Raw genomic sequence first — 21,372 nt, forward strand, 5'->3', positions numbered from 1 at the left:
AATGTGTAGCACGTTTGGTTGGTTCTGAGAAACATTATATGGCAGTTTCTAAGTATAAATCTTTCTGTACTAGGTAAATAATCCACAGCCACATGCCACCAAGAGGCAATGATTGATATTTAATCACTTGAGTATATAATTTGTATAAATTGGCTTCTGTTCTTGTTTACATTGAATTAACAATCATAGGATAAATATTTGACAATTAGCTATTTTTAATCTGCAGTTCATAGAAACCCTGATCTAGGCAGAATCCTGATGTGATCATTAACAGTGCTGGCAAAATAATTTTAAAATGTTTAAAATTAATCTGCAATAATCAAGATCTATTATTTAACTGGATTAATTAGATATTCTTCTAGGGTTTCTGTATTATTTGCTAGTCTGGGGACAATCGAAGGATCCACTAAGCATGACTATGCAAATATATTACCCAACAACGAGTTTCTCATCTGAGGAGCAACAGAAATTGTTCCCCACCAGAATAAAGGTAATCTATAATGATAATGATGCTCTGGATTTCTTGAACAGCAGCTTCACCTCGCTCTTAATCGGTCATATAGTTCCCAATTTTTTCCATCTGTTATGCCTTGGTCATCCTTCACATGACAGTTCCAACTCAATGATTTCAAGACTTACACTCAATTTGTACCTTCAAGAACAGTCTGAGTTGGATCAATCTTGGGTTTCTTTGCAAAGCCTCCTAGTTTAAAATATTATGGTGCTCTTTCAGATTTGGGTTTTTAACTTCAGGTTGGCAGGGTGTGGTCCAATGAAAAGTTTTCTTCACTTGAGCTTCCCAGCAAAATAAAAATTGGAACATATTACTTACAGGTAAAGATAGAAGGGCAACACTTTTATGATAGCCTATCTTGCTCGATCAGTGAATAGCTTCAATCAATTCAAAATCTCACAGCATGTTATTCACTGATGGGTTGCACCAGATGCCCAGCCCTCGCTTTTTAAAAATGTTTAATCACATTTTTAATGCTACAAATGTCTCTAGTTATCATTGTACATGGTACGTGCAAGATGGTAAATTGACTCCACGTTAACAGTAACTTATTGCAAGCGTTTAGATTTATAAGTAACGAGACAATTTAAAAATGTCATTCATGAACTCCCCTCAAATCCAAAAGGTGTTTAAAAAAATAAAATTCAATGGAAACTAGTCCAATCCAAGAGTTTCATGTTGGGGGTACCGGCGTTGAAATCGAATCATTGGAGTTTTGTCACAACTTCATGTATGGGGCCTCCAGAGGACAAACTTATGGTTTCGACATCCAGAGTCCAAGGTTTGCATAAGAAAAGAAAAATCAGTCAACTTTCTTTTTTAGTGGTTTAAGTGCTCGAATGGCCGTTTCCTCTTCGCCAATGACTTCGGTATTCCTTGGCAGAAAGTTGTAAGAGAAAGTAGCAAAGATTAAGTAAGCCACCGTGCCAGCATATCCCCCCAGCAGCAGGCAAAGAGGCTGGACAATCAGAAACAGACAGGCCACATTCACAGAGGCTCGATTATCTAGTATTAGCTCATTCCTCTTGCAGCTGGTGACAACTTTGTAAAAGTAAATCAAAGCGACCATTGCAAACAGCGCCTGATCGTGCATCGTTGCTCACTTGTTTCTTTGAAAAATTATGCAACTGGCCCAAGATTTCCTCCTTCCGCATCACCGAGATCCGTTGTAATCGACCTCGACCTCTTTGACCCTGACAGGTAATTATTAACCCGACTGTGTCTTGTGTTTTGTTGATCTTGGACTTTGTTGGTTTACAAGCTGTACGTTACTGATGGGAGGACTTTTATGATCTTCTCCGCATATTCCATTTATTTTCCTGTGTTTACAGTCGTTTCCCCGCCTTTTAATTTCCTTTTTGCTGCTTTCATCTTTTCTCCCACATTGCCCTCTTTCCCGACCTCCTACTTTCGCCTCAGTACCCTCCCCCCCCTCCCCCCCAGTTTTAGCCTGTCGGTTTCCACTTGTCTCCTACACTATTATGTTCTTTCCATTCGAGAATGCATTTCCAGCTTGTCTTTTTTTATCACACACCTTGTATTTTCCTTGCCTTGCCCTTTACCAGTTCAACAGTATCATTCAATCAGGTGACTTTTAACTAATAGTTCTATTTGTTTTACTGTAACTTACTCCTTTAAGGAGATACTCTATATCTTTAATATCATATATAAATACATTTTGCAGGAACGCTTTGTTATAGTGTTCTTTGTCGTTGGTGTTTTAAGCCCAGTTCGTGCTCCTTTTATGATGTAAAAATCGGCAGAATAGCAAAATAATTTAAATAACGTGACTGTCGGGAAGGGGATTTGATTGAATTCACTTTAGCAACAATATGTGAATGACGATTTGGTAAGTGGGTGCCTTTTATGAAATTAAAGTGATCGATCAGAGACGCAAATCCGTCGGACTTTGTGTAGAAAGCCATAACTTCTTCAATCTTCGTTGATGCCCTCCCTCTTGCTCATTGATTTGTCACATTAGACCAACCTATGGTCATTAATCTATGCAAGTGTATACAATAACTGTGTAGTCATTGTCGTAGGTAGACACCCAAAAATCAAATTGATCTAAGAGTTGGTTACAATAATTGTACTTGTCAGTATTCAGATATTATTTTATCCATACTTGCATATTTATCTGCAGATAATTCAATATATTTGCTATAGAATGTATATAATATTTAGAAGTCCAAATGTTCAGAAATTATGATTTCTGGTAAATAATTTAAAAATAACTGATGTTGAAAATATTTTTGGCAAATTGTCCTGCAGAATAAAGTGAGACTAGAGGAGAATGTTGTCTGACTACCGGTTCCCAACACTTATGATGAAGTAAAATGCAATAAAGCCAGAATGAACCACATGCAATTGAAAGAAAGTTCCCTTTGTGGAACAAGATTTCCTCTAAGGTAAAGATTTCAAAGTATGGTCCGGGTGTTGGTGGAAGCCTTGAATGGTTGTACATCTGTCGCAGATGTTCACTGGCAGCCAATCTAGTGGCTTTAGCACATAAGCTATCAAAGCAAGTTTACTGGCCTTTGCCAGGAATTGAGCCTGGCTAATAAAATCCAGTTGAGACAATAGTACCTGTTAATATTCAAGGAATATTGTAGCAACATGTGATGGTATTTTATAATTCCAGCTCCATGGGTGTTGCAATGAAGAAAACAAAATGTCACATTGGGCAATTGAAATGAAAAGAAACGGGATTTTTGATCGTCATTTTTTTCCTGAAGGAAAATGCTTGCCTTACTGATCAAAGTGATGGAAACAACATTTAAAGTAAAAGCTGGGATATAAAATACAATATCAACACGTGTAGGACTTGTTGGACTATCACTACCAATTCCTGAAGTGATAAATGTTTTTTTCCCCCAAACTTGCTGTTTACCACCCATAAGTTTTCAGAGAAATAGTTTATTAACCAACTAATGTCATGCATATTGTTCCACTGGACAGAGGAACCTCCTGACTGATTTATCTCACCTTCTAAGCCTGAAGAAACATAAGCTAACTTCAGGACTATTATTGCTGACCCAGAAAGGTCACCTTGATTTAGAGATCAAATCTGAAACCTTTCTGTTGTGAGCAGTATCACCACATAGGACATTTGGTGACTGAGCCCTATAAAAAAGCTTCATTTGTTGCTGCAATGTTACAGTGAAGATGTGGTTTGGTACATTCCAGAAATATGAAATGCATCTTGCTATGCTAAAGGCATATGGGATGGAAATATAGGAAAATCTCAAGTCTGGAGGAAGGGACTCAGCTGCATTTTAAAGCAAAACTCTGGTAACAAGTGAGCTCAATAAGTGTACATTGGAATATTTTAATTAAGTGTTGTGGAAAGTCCATGGGATTAAAGCAAAGACTTTATTTCGAGCATATGCAAGGGAGAAGCTTCTGGTAATCCAAGAACTTCTCCATGATAGAGTTTACAGCAGATTTACAGGATAGAATAGTCATTACTCATTGATCACACTACCCCCGATGCATACAAGGCTTACAACTTGATCAATGAACTGGACTGTATGGCCCCCAACAAATGTTTCCTGTTATCTCAGCCCCAAACCTTGACACTGCTGGTGCTCATGGTTTATTGTTGCTTGTCCACCCTCTAATTTCCCCTTGTCTTTTAGTGAAGCAAGTACAGCATGTTTACACAGGCTGTTTTGAGGCAATTAAGTACTGAGCTGTACAATCCCAGAATAATGGTCAAGTATCCCATCTGGCCAACGGGTCCCCCATAACTACAGTGTTTCTTCTAAGATTATTAATGCATTCTAATGCTAAATCTGCTAAAGTTGACCCTTTGGCCCCACGTCATTAAGTATCTATTCAGTTAACAGAAATGAATGCATTAGGTATTCTGAACCTTCTGCCTCCTTTTCCCAATGATGAGTTGCTTTTCATAGTAGTAAGGCGTAAACTTAAAAAAAAATTAGATATTGTTTGCTTTATTGTGGTAAGAGACTTGCTGAAAGTGGTTGTTTTGACAATGACCAACAGAGGGCACTCCAGCAATACGCTGGAGATCTATACGAGTGTATTAGTTCAAATATCACAAGTTCTGCAACCGGAAAAGATTACTTGGGTTCTTTTTTTTTGAAAAAAAGAAATCATAAAGCTAGCAAACATTTTGGAAAAAGAACGCTCGTTGTGGTTATTAGTGCGAAAAAGAACAATGGCCCTGAGAATTCCAAGTTTTGTTGAATCATATATTTCTTAGCAAGGATTTACAGAAGTAAATAGCAACCACTCACTGCTATCTAAATTAAACTAGCTAACAAGGTTCTTTATATAAAGGTCACGTTACTAATGGAATTTTGTATTTTCCCGCTGTAATGATATCGTGCCCACTGGCTACTAGTAATGCAGTTTAAGACTACAGACAAGGCTCACACGATTGTGGTGCAGACACAGTTTTGGTCACCTTGAGCTTCTTATTCCTGCGACTGCCATGAGAGGATACAAACAAAATCGTCCTCCATTGTAATCGTAACTTTTTTTAACTGACCTTTGATTATTTCTGGCTAACGGTCCAAATGGTACCTTTTATTAAACGCTTAATTAAAAACAAACCATGTGTAAAGACCTTTTATATCTTGTCCCATTGACCAGTCATATCGTCATTAAGGATTCGAACCCAAATTGGATTTCTGTTCACCATGTCGACAACCCCTGCCGTGAGGATTCCATCATAACTTGAATAACTTTAAAGGTTTACAGGGAAAATCCATCATTTATTTGCAAAAATGTTTTCATTTTCACAGGCATCCATTGTATCTTTTTTCAGCCTCTTTTTGAAAGATGGCACTTGGCTATGCAAATGAACGCTTCATGCCCAAGACTCACTTCCTTATTTCGATGTGTTACACTTGAGACGGTGAATTACAATCTCTCTTTTTAATTATAGGATTTATTGAATGACTCCTGGCGTTTTAAAATCAGCCAACGTGTGAAAATACCGAATGTTTTAACTAAGCAATTACTTTCGAACTCACAGTTACGTTCAATTGAGCTTCGAATCTCTTTCATGCCCAGCATCAAAACCGTGCCTGTCATTGCTAGCGGGTTATTCTGAAAGTTTTGCTTATTTATGTTTTATTGTGTCAGTTACGATGCTTCTTTGTGGAAATTATTTAAATATTAGAATATCATCCTGCTATTTTAACCAAAGCCACAAGCTCATGATCAATGTTCTTCCCTGTGGCTCTGTTCAATTGTAACACCTAATGTTAAAATAATGGTTTATCGCAAAAATCAGGTTTTAAGAACTAGCCATATAGATGACACCAATGAGGATAAAATAGGACACTTGACAGCATCGTAGAGCAACCCGCCTTCTTAAATGTGGACAATCCCAAAACTACAAATGATCAGTCATATTATCTAGGAGACAGAAAAGCTACTGGTTCCTGAGTATAAAGAATTAACTTGCATTTATATATCGCCTTTGACGACCTCGGGATCTTCCCAGCTAATGAAGAACTTTTATGAAGTGTGGTACTGTGGTGATATAGGAAACCCGGCAGCCAATTTGGGCACAGCAAGATCTCACAAGCGGCGATGAGATAATGACATCAGTTTCAGTGGGGGTTTTTTTTAGGGCTAGATATTGGCCAGTGTACTGGGAGAACTCGGCTGCTCTTCTGCAAAATCGTGCTATTGGATCTTTTACTTCCACCTGAGATTGCATTTGGGAGCTCTGTGAGTGTGGGTCTCTCAGTGCTGCACTGAAGCGTCAGACTAGATTTTGTGCTCAAATCTCTGGAGTGGGACTTGAACACACAACCTTTATTTTCGAGTCACATATACATTGCAATATGGTATTCAACAATGTTTAAGGATGAGGTATATGGGCTGTTGCGGGAGATAAGGTCTAATTGAAATAAAAGCAAAATACTGCGGATGCTGGAAATCTGAAATAAAAACAAGAAATGCTGGAATCACTCAGCAGGTCTGGCAGCATCTGTGGAAAGAGAAGCAGAGTTAACGTTTCGGGTCAGTGACCCTTCATCGGAACTCCCAAGGTCTAATTGAACACTTAATTGTTTAATTAAAATATCAGCTTCATATAACAGCAAGATGCAAATTTTGATGTGGAAAGGCAATTTCCTATGCAAACTTAACGATCTGCTTTAATGTAATATACAAGCAAATCGAATTAGAACAAAGTTTGTTTACCAGCTGCAGACATTGATGCTAATTCTTGGCGATTACTTTGCTTCAAAAGCCCCGAACCCGGCAAAGCAGCTGTGAGAGAAACAAGTTGAACATGTTACTTGATATTGCTAGCGGTCTGGTTAGCAGCAGCTTTATACAGATTGCTGTACTGACTGTGTTTCGATGTATTACAGCACGTAGCTAGAATCCTGTATTATTTCACTACAGTTGATTGTAATATATTCTGAATGAAGAGTGGGAAGAAAGAGGCCTTCAAATGTTTGTTCGTTGTTGTGAGATCCCTTTATTAAATACTCGCTTTGCAAAGTTTGCCCTTTAGGGGGCGCGGAAGAGTTCTTGTATTTCTGGTGTTTCCAGCATTTTTTGTTTTTATTTCAGATTTCCAGCATCCGCAGTATTTTGCTTTTAATTATTATCTTGTATTTCTGGTGCTGCAATTATGGAATTTGAAAAGTTAATGCTACCGCATTAGAAAATAAATTAAAATACTGCAGCACTATAGTGAAGGAGCAGCGGATTCTATCTTAAAAACAAAGCTACATTTTCACAAACACTTGGCAGAATTGTGCTGTGATTAAAGTTAATGGGTGACACGCAGCTTTATTTTTCACTAGTCTTTAATAGTTCGTGCAGGCTTGGTATTAGAGTTGGTTAGACTGCAAAATAATCCAGTCATTTCGCCAACTTCTCCATTTAATGTGTTAAATGGGAGACTGGGAGTTACATTTTTGACAATGTTATCAGTGATATCTATCACTCGGAAATATTGGTTGTGCTGTTAAAACTATAGTTCAGGATCAGAAGGCTTTTTTAGTATTGATGCACATGACTAATAAGGCGTCATTACTGTCTGCTTTGGATGAAGGGATTCACTTTATTTGCACACTATTCATTATTAATGAGCCACATCTACATGATTGAGGCACTGTGTGACTATCAATATTGAGAGGGAAAATGTTTGTGCCATCACATTAATAATGCTTCAGTAGTCGGGTTCTAGTACTTTCCTGAAAGCTGACAGTGATAAGCAATGTAAGTTATCTTTAGACCGGAGGGCGGAGCATATCATTTCAGTCCGTAAACTGTAATTAAGGGAACGTCTGAGCTGTGCAATTAGACCACGAAAAAGGGCTGCGCTGAATAATTTGTGCGCAGCAGTGTTTAGTATCAAAGGCAAAGTCTAGTGTAGGCAGTCCTAACTCTGATTCCTGAATTTTCCAGGAGGGTAGGCAGCCTTTAACTGCCTTTCCTTGGGCTTTGTTGTGGTGTGACGTTGGTGCTGGGAGAACCAGCCTGGAATTACTGGATGCCGATGGAAGACGCTATGGACAAATTCGATGATATGGCTTCTGTGAGCGAATTCGACCCTATCCAAGGAAGCATCCCGGCTACTAAAGTGGAGATTACCGTGTCCTGCAGGTATGTGCACGGCTGTGTATGCTGACCCAAAGAGCGGTTACTATCTCTCCTCAGGTTGTATAAAGAATGCTGCAGGTGGTCTCAAGTTTGATTTTTATCTTTTTTAAAGAATGAAGGTTGTACAATTATAACTATAAATACAGTTGTGAAAATGCAATTTAAGATGTAGAGAAACAAAGGCATTATTACAGAATACATCTGTTCTTACCAATATCTTGCATTGGGGTGGCAGTTATTACTATCATGGCAAGATGAATCTTTTTGATGTCTAATAGTATATTAAGTTAAGCGTGGTTGGAAATTCACTACCTTGTTTTGCAGCTCGTTAAGATCACGGATCTTGGAAACAATTTGTAAAGCGACGGTACGATAGTGAGGTATAAACAGCAATTCCACTGTAACATTACCTGGTGAAAGAAGCACTCGGGTGTTAGATGAACTTTGGTACATTTTTGAATGTGATGGGAAATAATCCTCGGATTGAACCGACAGATTGTGTGTGTGTGTATGTGAGCAAAGAACAAGCGGGAACCGCTCTGACCCAGGCACTCATCTAGTTTTAACACCAATAACAATCAAAAGGTCTTAGCATCGTTTTTTGGGAAAAAGGTTGTCTTTCAGCCGAAACCCATTTTTTGAAGCATGTTAAATCTTCCCAACTAATAATAACCAGATGACTGGTTGGTCACCAGTTGACATTTTTTTTTCTCCTTGTTTCTTGCCTATATAAAATCGCCCCTCTAGATTAGTGTGTTTTTCAGGAATACTGTGTGAATTTAAGTTTTTTTTTAAAATGAGCAGTAAGTTGGAGTTATTTTCTGCAATGTTGGTTTGTATTTAATTCCTTCCCTTACAACCACGATATTCGTATTCCTAAACGATGACTGTCGTATAGGTAGGAATGTGAAGAGTTTGATCCCTGGATTTTCCTGCGGTTTCGCGCTCCCTCGTGTACATCCACATCTCCCTCCTTATTGGTCGCTGAATGAGTCAGTCAAGGGTTCGTGGTAAGACTCGAGTTCAGGGATTGCTTCTATAGCAACATCTATATTGTTGGAATCGATATTCTTCGATTAACATTTGATTGTCTTTCAATCACGAATGCTCAAGAATGAAATAGGTGCTTTTCTTTCGGATCTGTGTTACAGAACCTAGTCCGATGCATTTCTTTGATGTTGCCAGGTCAGGATGGTGTATTACTTGGAGGGGTGCATGGAAGTCGTGGTGTCTCTATGCATCTGCTGCCTTTGCCTTTTGGAAGTCATGGATGTGGGAGATGCCCCCAGAGAAACTTTGAGTTGATGCAGGGAACCCCGCAGATAATACACACTGTAGCCACGCAGTAAGTTGGAGTGGGTACAGTGCTGATCAAGTGGATTACTCTGTCCTGGATAGTATCAAGCTTCTCAAATGTTGTTGAAGTTGCACCCATCCAGCCAAGCAGAGAGTATTCCATCACACTCCAGACGTGTGACTCATAGGTGGTAGAGTGGCTTTGGTGCGTCAAGAGGTGAGCTGCTTGCTACAAAATACCCACCCTCTGACTTGCTTTAATAGCCCCGTTGGGTATCAGTTAACAAACAAACACTTCAGTTTTCAGAATTCCCTCTTCCCCTTCTTGCTCAGAACTATTTTAGGTAACATTGTCTCTTTTCACTATAAATGATTAACTGATAATGTGAATATATTTTCAGAATTCAGTGCACAATGGTGAGTTGACAGTTACAGTTTTAGTAGGAAATCTTTTTCTTTTTCTTTAAACTTATAAACGTAAGGACACATTTAGTCTGGGGTTATTGATTAATTGTTGCTACTGGAAATATGCAGATTTGCAAATTGACTTCTCCAATGTTGCATGATCACACAGAGCTACTGTCAAGGGATTGAGTGACTACCTTGAAATACTCAGTTCCAGGGAAGCATAAAAGTTTAGAATCAACTCTTTTACTTACCCAAGTACTTCATTTGCAAGAATGACCTATATGTTGAGAACTGCTTTGGAAACATGAGAGCAGATCAGATTTAAAAATAATGAAATTAGGGGATGCATTGGATTATAAATTCTAAACATAGTATTGGAGTTGTTACTTACAGAAGATGTAAAGTGTATTAATAAGAACTTCCTGGAATTTCCAAACTAAACAAATTCTCAAGTGTTTCAGGTATACGACTATTTAATTGTTCATTTTTGGTAATTTTGATTTCTCCACAATTTTTTATTTACTAAGTGACATTGTTATTGCATTGGGTTTTTTTCAGGATTTTTTTTTCCTTCCTCCCCAACACAACCTCACGTCGTTACAGTACTACCTCTGTATTGAAGTGAAAGTGCTAGAACAACTCGGGAGTTCAAACCTGATCTAATTCTGAGAGTGCTAATATCAAATGGTTGTAGAATCACTTCTGAATGGTAGAAATTGCACACCAAGTGCAATATATCTCCAACCTGTTAAATGTCAGGTTTTACAACCAGTGTGATAGATGTTCAAAGGACTTGATTGAGGGAAGAGACTGCTCCCATACCCATATGGCTATTAAAAATATAGCTATCATGTAGCAGATTTTTGCACATATTTTCATTCAGGTATACATTCTACTACTGTTACTGACCTCATTATCACTGAAAGCAATATATATTTAGACTGTAGTTATACTGCTTTTAGCTGCACTTTGTATTTCATAAAGACTGCATTGAGACTGGTAGCTACAATATAACTTCAACTTAAGTCCTAGATTTCCACTGTTAAATTAGAAGAACAGTTCCTTCAACTGATGAAAATTTAAAAAACTTGTAACTAGAACAAATAGATTAAAAACAAAACATTTCACAGTTTGTTTTTAAACACCTTTGCACACTAAGTAATGACAAGCTATTTAATTTCTTATGTTGCAAGTCCCTCTTCCATTTTTGTATATTGCTTGCTAATGTATTCTGTTTCACTACATATTCTTGTAGTTTAAAACCTAAAACAAATGTGTAGATACTTAAATGATCATATAAACTAACAGGTTAATTTATGTAACTTTTTGTTTTTTTATTTCCCCATGCAGTGGTTTTCCAATACAATTTCTATACATTTTGAAATGTACATAATCTTGACCTAGTTGCTACTCTTACTGTTTCTAGAATGTTATGCCAGATGTGATGCTCTTTTACGCATTGGCTCCTAGCTTTATTGACACCCTTAGTAAGCAGGTGGCTTGACCTTTATGCATTTAAACTTGGCAATTATGTCTTTTTTGCAAATATGTTAAATGTTTCAGAACAATGAATTTTGTATGATGCAATACAAATATTGGGCAGCAGTGTTAGAAAGCCTGTTGGAATTAAAGAAAGGCATCACCTATATCCGGAAAGTTTTTTTTTCTGTTCTGAAATTTTGTTAGGTACATGACAAATGATGTACATAAGGAATTTAAATGTTCTTGATCGGCTGAGTGGTAGTAAAATCTAGCCCAATGGACTTCTAGTATTATAGAAACTTGCAATGTTGCCCAAGTTAATCGCCCCTACTTATTGCCTAAATTGGTGTGCTTTTATTCATTGGTAATCATTTTACTGCACCCATAAACCTCTCCTAGCATATGTAGAGTAGGATTGAATTTGTACTGCCTAAACTGTAAGTAGAAGTTACAATTTCTAGCATCACAAATATTTTCCCTTTTTGCTTTTTGTCACCTATTTCAGTATAGGCAGAGAAGCAAAAAAAAACATGCAATTTTTACAATAACTTCGGGATGAAAAGGGCCACCATCTAAATGGTAACACAGACAAAATAAGATATTGAAAGTATGGATACATTTGTAAGGAAAGTAGAATATCATAGTTAGCATATTCACACAAAGTCAGTTACTAGAGCTTCGAAAGCTTGTTATTTCTGATATAATCACCAGGGATACAGGTAGTAAAGCATTCCATAAGTCAAGATCTTGAATAATGGAAAATTCTTGAGTGCACTAGTACAAGATTAAATCGGTGTACCATTAATGCATGATCCATTGATTTTTGCAAATGCCTTCAGTGGAGCTTTGTCAGATGCTGTATCAACCACTTTCCTATTTATCTCATAGAGTATGCTGAGAGATTCCACAATTGGTACTAATGCTCAGCATGACATATGCTGTCAATTTTTCTTGCCCTTATGCAAGGTCTTCCTTGTTTGGGGATTGCAGTAATGCCATGTCAGAGCAAGTCACCAAATTCTTCAAGTGTAGTAATAGCCCTGGAGCTTCACATTGCAATCCCAGAGTTATGAAGTTTTTCTTATTTTTCAGTAATGGTTGAATGGAAAGCTATTTTACAACCTTTACACTTCTACTGGAATTTTTTCCTGAAATGTTGTGACTCCATTACAACATGCATTCAGATTTTCACACTGACTATTTATCAGTTTAGAATTAAACATGTCGATGACCACATCACAAGGTACTCAGAAGATTGAGGCGTCTGGTTAGAATGAGATTTGAGCACCAGATTTTTATGTAACACTTAAATTTCCTTGTGACACAAAGCAACTTTTGAGTGCAAAGATTGCCTGGATGCTGTACACAAGTAATCATGATTTTAAGTCAACTTAAATGTTGATCCTATTGGGTTAATATGGGTTACCGAAATAACGAATTGAGCTGCATCAATCATGATGCTCGTATCTTTCAGATAAACATAAACACATCTTGTAGGAGATGTACATTGTCCAGTTAATGGAAGTTATTGAACAATACATGTCCGCATGCTTTTTTGTGGCAACAGTAGATGTTGTTACGACCAGGTGAGGAGGGGTCTAGGGGTTCTCTCTCAGCTTTTGCCTGGTTTAACTGTAACAGTGTTTAATTTTAAAACACTTTTTAGCTCCCCTCGGTGAATCCTTGTACATTGCTCCAATTATAAGGCAAAGATTTAAACAAGAAAGGTGGAAATTTATTAATCTTAAACTCTAATCCAGTTAACACCTACGAATATGCGACGTGACCACACGAGCATGCATATGTGATAAATGCACACGCTTATAGAGACAGAAAAAGTAGAAGGAATAAAGGGGAAAAATTTGAGGCAATATCTGGTCGTTACAGTCCTTTAAGTTTATTGTGGAGTCTTTGGTTGCTGGTAAGTCTTGCAATTTGTTGGAGCCCAGTACACGCTTCAACGTGTTCCGATGTCTTTTCTCTGTTGTGGTTTACGTGTCTTCCGTGGGCCTGGTGGCTTGGGAAGAAGCGAGAGAGAGAGAGAGAAGCTTCCTTGTTTCAGCTTTAGTTGCACGCTGTCTTCTGAATTCAAACTGTCCTGTGGCTAGTTCAGAAAACCTGGACAAGCCAGTTAGTCATGTGACCATCTGGTTTAACCAGTCCTGGCTCTGGATTGTACCATCTTAGCAGGGCCTGGAATGCGCTTCCTTACACCTTCAATGTCTGGTGATCAAAATCCAATTGGGTTAATTGGAGCAGGGAATAGTCCTTTTAGTTTAGAGATACAGCACTGAAACAGGCCCTTCGGCCCACCGAGTCTGTGCCGACCATCAACCACCCATTTATACTAATCCTACACGAATTCCATATTCCTACCACATCCCCACCTGTCCCTACCACCTACCTATACTAAGGTTAATTGGCCATTATAAATTGCCCCATCAACCTGCAAGTCTTTGGCATGTGGGAGGAAACCGGAGCACCCGGAGGAAACCCACGCAGACACAGGGAGAACTTGCAAACTCCACACAGGCAGTACCCAGAATTGAACCCGGGTCGCTGGAGCTGTGAGGCTGCAGTGCTAACCACTGCGCCACTGTCCTTTGTCTCCACAAGCATTGTTTCTTAGTATGCAAATATCCTTTCAGCCCAGTGTCTGGTGATCTTCAAACAAGTCATTTCTTCACTCCAGCAACAGTTTAAAATCAATGTTCATATGACAAAATTAATATGTCTTATTCTTGTCAGGTGGGGATCTGCCTGATGATCTGAATCCACTGAGTGTTCAGTTAGTTTATTTTAGCAGTGAGTTATTGTGTAGAGTATCAGCAATGCAGCCAAAACATAGAAGATATCCAGGAAGAAATGACTTGCCATTATAACACCACAAACCTCCCGTAAGTTAGCACTTCAATAAAAGTTTACTGCACAGGTGGGTGAATGAATGATACAGACTGTCACAAGGGTGGCGCAGTGGTTAGCACCGCAGTCTCACAGCTCCAGCGACCCGGGTTCAATTCTGGGTACTGCCTGTGTGGAGTTTGCAAGTTCTCCCTGTGTCTGCGTGGGTTTTCTCCGGGTGCTCCGGTTTCCTCCCACAAGCCAAAAGACTTGCAGGTTGGTAGGTAAATTGGCCATTATAAATTGTCACTAGTATAGATAGGTGGTAGGGAAATATAGGGACAGGTGGGGATGTTTGGTAGGAATATGGAATTAGTGTAGGATTAGTATAAATGGGTGGTTGATGGTCGGCACAGACTCGGTGGGTCGAAGGGCCTGTTTCAGTGCTGTATCTCTAATCTAATCTAACACAAGAAATAGGAGTAGGCCATTCAGCCCTTTGACCCTGCTCTGCCATTCAATGAGATTATGGCTGATCATCTGCTTCACCATTTTCCTGCACTCTCCCCATAATCCTTGATGTTTTTAATATGTAGAAATCAATCGATCTCAGTCTTGAACATATTCAATGACTGAGCCTCCACAGCCTTCTGGGGCAGAGTATTCCAAAGATTCACCACCCTCAGAGTGAAGAAATTCCTCCTCATCTCAGTCCCAAATGGCCTGCCCCTTATTAGACTGTGTTCCCTGGTTCTGGATTCCCCAGCCACGGGAAACATCCTTCCTGCATCAACCCTGTCAAGCCCAGTTTTTAAAAAAAAAATGTGTGTTTGAATGAGATCACCTCTCATTCTCTGGAGTTTACATAAAGGCCCAGTCTATTTAATCTTTCCTCAGTGGACAATCCCTCCATCCCAGGAATTAGTCTGGTGAACCTCCATTGCACTCCCTCTATGGAAAGTAAAACTTTCCTTAGGTAAGGAGACCAAAACTGCCCACTATACTCCAGGTGCAGTCTCTCCAAGGCTCTATATAATTGCAGTAAGACATCTTTACTCCTATATTCAAATCCTTTTGTAATGAAGGTCAACATACCATTTACCGCCTTAATTGCTTGCTGTACCTGCATGTTAGCTTTCAGTGACTCATGAGCAGAGACGCCCAAGAGCCTTTGAAATTCAACACTTCCCAGCCTCTAACCATTTAAGAAATGCACTGTATTTCTGTTTTTCTTACTAAATTGGATAACCTCACATTTTTCCACATTGTATTCAACCTGTCAATTTTTGCTCACTTGTTTTAGCCTCTCCAAATGCCCTTGAAGCATCTTTGCATCCTCCTCAGTACTCACACTTCCACTTAGTTTTATGTCTTCTGCAAACTTTGAAATATTATATTTAATCCAAACATTCCAAATCATTGATATAGATTGTGAATAACACTGATCATTGCCATACCCCAGTAGTCACAGCCTGCCAATCCAAAAATTTATTCCTACTGTGTTTTCTGTCAATTCTCAATCCATGACAGTATATTGTCTTCCCCTTGTTACCCCCCACCCCCAGTCCCAATTTTGTTTACTAACCTCTTGTGTTGGACCTTTATCAAAAGCTTTCTGAAAATCTAAATATACCACACCCACCGGTTCGCCCTTATCAATTCTGCTAGTTACATCCTCAAAAAAACTCCAACAGGTTTGTCAGACATGATTTCCCTTTCATAAATCCATGCTGGCTCTGCCCAATCCAACCATTATTTTCTAAGTGTCCTGTTATCACATCCTTTATTATAGATCCTCTGTCTGAGAAGAGCAATTAATTTGGGTAAATTAGCACATTTTAAAAAGGAACTGAATTGGTATCTGCTGAGAAGGGGGATTGAGTATTGTAGAGATATTAATAGCACTCTCTTTTTGTCAATGAAACTGAGGAAAGAAATTAATGTTCAAATCAACGATAGAGTAATGTAGGGGAGAAGTTTCACTATGAATTTGGATGGAGCTGACTTGCTGGCCAAGTTTTTAAATTTCTTCAGGATATGGGTAATGACAAGGTTGCATTTATTGTCCATCTCTAGTTACTGTAAAGAAGTGATGATGAGCTTCCACACTGCAGTCCTTGTGCTGATGATGCTTCTACAATGGATAGAAAATTACAGGATATTGATCCAGCAATGATGAAGGATGGTGGTATATGTTAAAGTCAAGATGGTATGTTTGCAGGGGAACTTGGAGAGGATATTCACATGATGACACTGTTGCTCTTGTTCTTTTCAGTGGTGGGGGACTGAGATGTAAAGTAAGAGTAATTAGTAACATCTGTATATACTGCTGCTACAGTGGTGAAAAGATTGAGTTTGAGGCAGGACTGCCAATTAAATGAATTTCTCTAGTCTGATGGCCTTGAGCTTCTTGAGTGTTGTCAGCACCTATCCAGGTGAGTATTGCAACACCTGACTTGAGCTGTCTAGATGAAGAGGCTTTGAGGTGTCAGGAGGTGAGCCACTAATGCAACCATTCTGCTCTTGTACCCATGGTGTTGATATGGCTGGTCCAGTTAAGCTTTAGGGCAGCTGGGTCCCCCAGGGTGTTGATGTGGGAAATGTGATGTTGGTGCTGTTGAAGGTCAGTGGGAGGTAGTTTAGCAATTGCTTGGTGGATGTGATTATTAACTGGCACTTGCACGGTTTGAATGTTGCCTACCATTTGTCAGTCCTAAATTGGATGTTCTTGTTCAGTTCTTGCTGTAGGCAGGCATAGGTTGTTTCATTAATCAAGAAGATGTGAAAGAATCTGAATGCTGTTAATGAAGACACAACTGACACTGTGACCAAGGGAATGTCATCGATGAAGCAGTGGAAGATGGTTTAGCTAAGGATGCTGTCCTGGGAAACTACTCCAGTGTTCTCTGCAGCTGGGATAATTAGCCTCCAATTAGCATGATCATCTTCTTGTGCCAAGTAGCATTCTAGAGTTTTCCTATAGCTCCCACCTTGCAGTGATCTAAATTTTGCCAGGACTCACTTAAATGCTGACTTGATATTGAGGGAAGCTACCCTTAACTTACCTCTGGTATTTTGTTTTTATTCTTTGTCTGGTTCAAAGCTATGACAAAATCCGGAACTGATGCTGATGAATGAGAGGAAGCTGGAAACAGAATAGTTGGCCAGGTTAGATTTGCCCTGCTTTTTGTGAATAGGACATGCTTAGGCTGTTGAACAGATGCCAGTATCATAGCTGTAATGGAACTGCTTGGTTAGAAGTCTTGAGTACTATAGCCAAGATGTTATCAGGGCCTACAATCTTTGCTGCAATCAAATGTACTCTGCTGCTGCTTGATATCAAAATATACTGAATCAAATTTGCTGGACACTGGCATCTATGATGGGGTCCACCAGAGGAGATCCAGTAGGATTGTCGACTTGGCACTTTGACTGAGACACCTTTTCTTAGTCGAACCATCCTTGTGTTCTTATGAACACAAAACATGAAGATGATGAAATTTAGGATCTTCAAGGTGATTCATTTTACCAAGAAATTCAACATGAGTATAAAATGGAAAACCATTTTTTCAATACTTGCCTTTGGCCTTGAAATTACATAAAGATATTGGCAGATGACTGCTGTGCATGTTCTCTGTGTAGAGAAATGAACCTATTTCATTCCTACTTGACATCGAAAGATTTTAGAGTGGCAATTTTAAAATATATAGTGGTAATCCAATCTCCATCTGAAATATATTGTGGGTGACTTCATCAAGTTTACCATATATTACAATATCAGAAGTTCATGTATTATTTAACATCAATATGCCTCAATGGAAAACATCAGCTGCTTCAGGAATAATCAGTCTCCTCTGCAAGTTAACAGATTTTGAGGAACATGTAAAGGTTTTGGCCTGTTGATTAGGGAAATGGGGTGTTATATTAACAAAGGTAAGTGAAATCATGGTTTAATAAAATAACCAATGATCTAAGTGGTTATTGGCTTCCCATTTGAATAATTTGACTGATTTTTGTAATATTTGTATGATGAACCAAATAGTGCAGAAATGAATACATTTAATTCAACCTCGATGTCTTTGATCTTGAGCTGAGCTTTTGACCTCATATCCTCTCCATCATCAAGACCACCTATTTTCACCTCAGTAGCCTTGTCCATCTTTGCCCCTGCCTCAGCTCATCTGCTGAAACCCTCATTCATGCCTTTGTTACCTCCAGACTCAACTATTCCAATGAACTCCTGACCAGTTTCTACCTTCCATAATCTTGAACTCATTTGAAACTCTGTATCCTAACCCACAACAAGCTCTATTCATCCATCACCCCTGTGCTCACTGATCTACATTGGTCTGCCAAAGCCTCAATTTTTAAAATTATCCTTCTATTTTTAAATCTCTCCTTGGCTGTGCCCCTCCCAATCTCTGTAACCTCCTTCACTCTGGAAATTCATGAGATCTCTGCAGTCCTCCAATTTTGGCTTCTTGCAACCCTAATTTTCATTGCTCCACCACTGGTGCCTGTGCCTTCAGCTGCCTGGGCCCTGTGCCTGGGCGGCACAGTGGCGCAGTGGTTAGCACCGCAGCCTCACAGCTCCAGGGACCTGGGTTCGATTCCGGGTACTGCCTGTGTGGAGTTTGCAAGTTCTCCCTGTGTCTGCGTGGGTTTTCTCCGGGTGCTCCGGTTTCCTCCCACAAGCCAAAAGACTTGCAGGTTGATAGGTAAATTGGCCATTATAAAGTGTCACTAGTATAGGTAGGTGGTAGGGAAATATAGGGACAGGTGGGGATGTTTGGTAGGAATATGGGATTAGTGTAGGATTAGTATAAATGGGTGGTTGATGTTCGGCACAGACTCGGTGGGCCGAAGGGCCTGTTTCAGTGCTGTATCTCTAATCTAATCTAATCTAATCTAAACTCTGGAATTCCCTCGCTAAACCCCTCCAACTCTCTCTCCTGCTTTAAGATGCTCCTTTAAATGTACTCTTTCCCTGTCGTCTTATCTCCCAACATGGCTTGATGTCAAATGTTGTTACAGGCACTACACAGAAGCATTAGGGCATTTACTACATTTGAGGCACTATATAAATGCAAGTTATTTGTCATAGGGTCCCCCTTTCTATCCCAGTGGCTCTACTTTTCTATTCCATTGTTGCTTTGTGACATGGAAATGTTAAAGCACCTTGTTGCCAGCATTTTAACTATTGCTTTTGACTTAATTAATATCTCGTCTGGTGTGTCTGTCAGATTTCAGACACAAAATCAACAAATCACATTTAAAAAAAAAATTAATAAAACACAAGATCAGCCATTTCCTGTTTTGTTTTTTTTCTCTGAGTTAACCTGGCTTCTTTTCAAAGAAAATGTCAAGTAACTGCCAGTGGAGGAAAACATATTGGCAGTTAGTGTCCTGATAGATCCAGAATTGAATAGAAAACCCTCCAGGATTGTATTGGAATCTCCAAGTATTGAAGATTAATCTCCTGGACATTATTGTGAGCAACCGTCTATGATTAGAAAAATCATAGATGCATTAAAATAAAAATAAAACACTCTTATAAACATTGGAAATGGGGAGACGGGTATTAAGGATGTTGACTGGGCAAGGGGTGTGGTCATTTGATGAAATCTCCAGGAATGCATCCAACCAGAGTTGGCAACCTTACCTGTGCTGTGACTATTCCATAGGGAGTATTTTAATGGCTTTGAAAGGATAGGGTTGTGTTAGTAAATTAACATTAAAACTGCTTTGCAATATACCTGCAAGCAGCGCCATCGAGAGATCAGCTAGTTTTATATACCGGAACAAAATCTTAACTTAAAATCTCATCAAAATTTATAAGCAGCTACTCTGAGCTGCTCACTGAACTGGTAGTCCTTATTGCACAGGGGATATGTCCTATTGTAAAATCACTGAAGCCCATTGTCTCTTGTGCTTATCATGTAACATAATCTTCAAATTCTGTTTGAGAAATTGGAACTATTACCTCCTCGCACTGTCTTTTAAAGAGTTCTGTATTTGTCAAATTCACATCCTCAAACAGCAACACAGGTAAATACAAATGTTGAATGAAACCGACTGAAGACATTGTATACAAATGAATTCAGTCTTGATGGTCAAAGACTGATCATTTATTTCCAGTAGGTGCTAATCTATATTCATTCCAATGATTCTGGCACGAGCTTGAATATAGGATATTGCCTTCAGCCAAACATATTATTTACCATCTTCTGTAGCTTTTGAGTCAAGTTTGGAGATACTGTTATACTGCCACTTTTGTCTTGCTGCACTGCTTTTGAGTGTGGATCTAGGCAAAAACAGCAATATCACTTGGGCATCCAGTCTGGGTTTGACTCAAGCATAGGACAGTTGGGGGTTGTGAAGTGAAACCTCCTCCAGGATGAGCTTGTGTTCACGGGTGTAACTCCAGCCTGCTGCAAATCCACAATTGAACAGCACAAGCACTTTTATTGAACCCCCCCCAGTCCCCCCGGGTATTTTCTCATGGAATCATAGAATCACCTTCTTTTTCTAATTTTGTAATGATTCAGCCTGTCATGTCTGTGCTGGCTTTCTGCAAAAGCAACTCAGTTAGTCCCACTTCCCTGCCCTTTCCCTGTAGCCATAGTCATTTACAGCACAGAATGAGGCCATTCAGCCCATCAAGTCCATGCCAGCTGTCCATGGAGCTAAGCAGTCAGTCCCACTTCCCGGCTTGATCCTGTAGCCCTGCAAGTCTATTTCCCTCCGGTGGCCATCCAATTTCCTCTTGAAGTCCGTGATTGTCTCCGCTTCTACCGCCCTTGTGGGTAGCAAGATCCAGGTCATTACCACCCGCTGCGTTTATTTAAAAAAAAAAAATCTTCCTTATATACCCCCTGCATCTTTTGCCAAAAGCTTTCAGTCTGTGTCCTCCAGTCCTTGTGCCATTAATTTATGGGAACCGTTTTCCTTGTCAGGCTATCATAAGCCTATCATAAACATGTACACTTGTATTAAATCTCCGCTCAATCTCCTCTGTTCTAAGGAGAACTACTCCAGCTTTTCCAACTTAACCTTGTAACTATAATCCCTGGAACCATTCTGGTAAATCTCCTTTGTACCCTCAAGGACCCTTACATCCTGCCTGATGTGTGATGACCAGAATTGGATGTAGTACTCCAGTTGGGGTCTAACCAGAGCTTTATAAAGGTTCAGCATAACTTCCCTGCTTTTGTACTCAATGCTCTAAT

The 21,372-nt window shown here is 39.2% G+C and overlaps 1 protein-coding gene across 6 annotated transcripts in view; it reads left to right on the forward strand.

Moving 5' to 3' along the window:
* The first annotated feature begins 1,590 nt into the window (after nt 1-1,590).
* LOC137383870 (copine-8-like) overlaps nt 1,591-21,372 on the forward strand; it is a 699,632-nt gene continuing 679,850 nt past the window's right edge. For 5 of the 6 annotated variants that reach the window (XM_068057206.1, XM_068057208.1, XM_068057209.1 and 2 more), the window contains exons 1-2: nt 1,591-1,714; nt 7,922-8,119. In XM_068057206.1, the coding sequence (XP_067913307.1) occupies nt 8,007-8,119 (113 nt within the window). In that variant the 5' untranslated portion in view covers nt 1,591-1,714; nt 7,922-8,006. Of the gene's footprint in view, nt 1,715-1,985; nt 2,102-7,921; nt 8,120-21,372 lie in introns of those variants that run through there. The other variant, XM_068057207.1, reaches the window with a different exon arrangement.

The sequence above is a fragment of the Heterodontus francisci genome, chromosome 25, assembly GCF_036365525.1.
Source record: "Heterodontus francisci isolate sHetFra1 chromosome 25, sHetFra1.hap1, whole genome shotgun sequence".
NCBI classification, from domain to species: Eukaryota; Metazoa; Chordata; class Chondrichthyes; order Heterodontiformes; family Heterodontidae; genus Heterodontus; species Heterodontus francisci.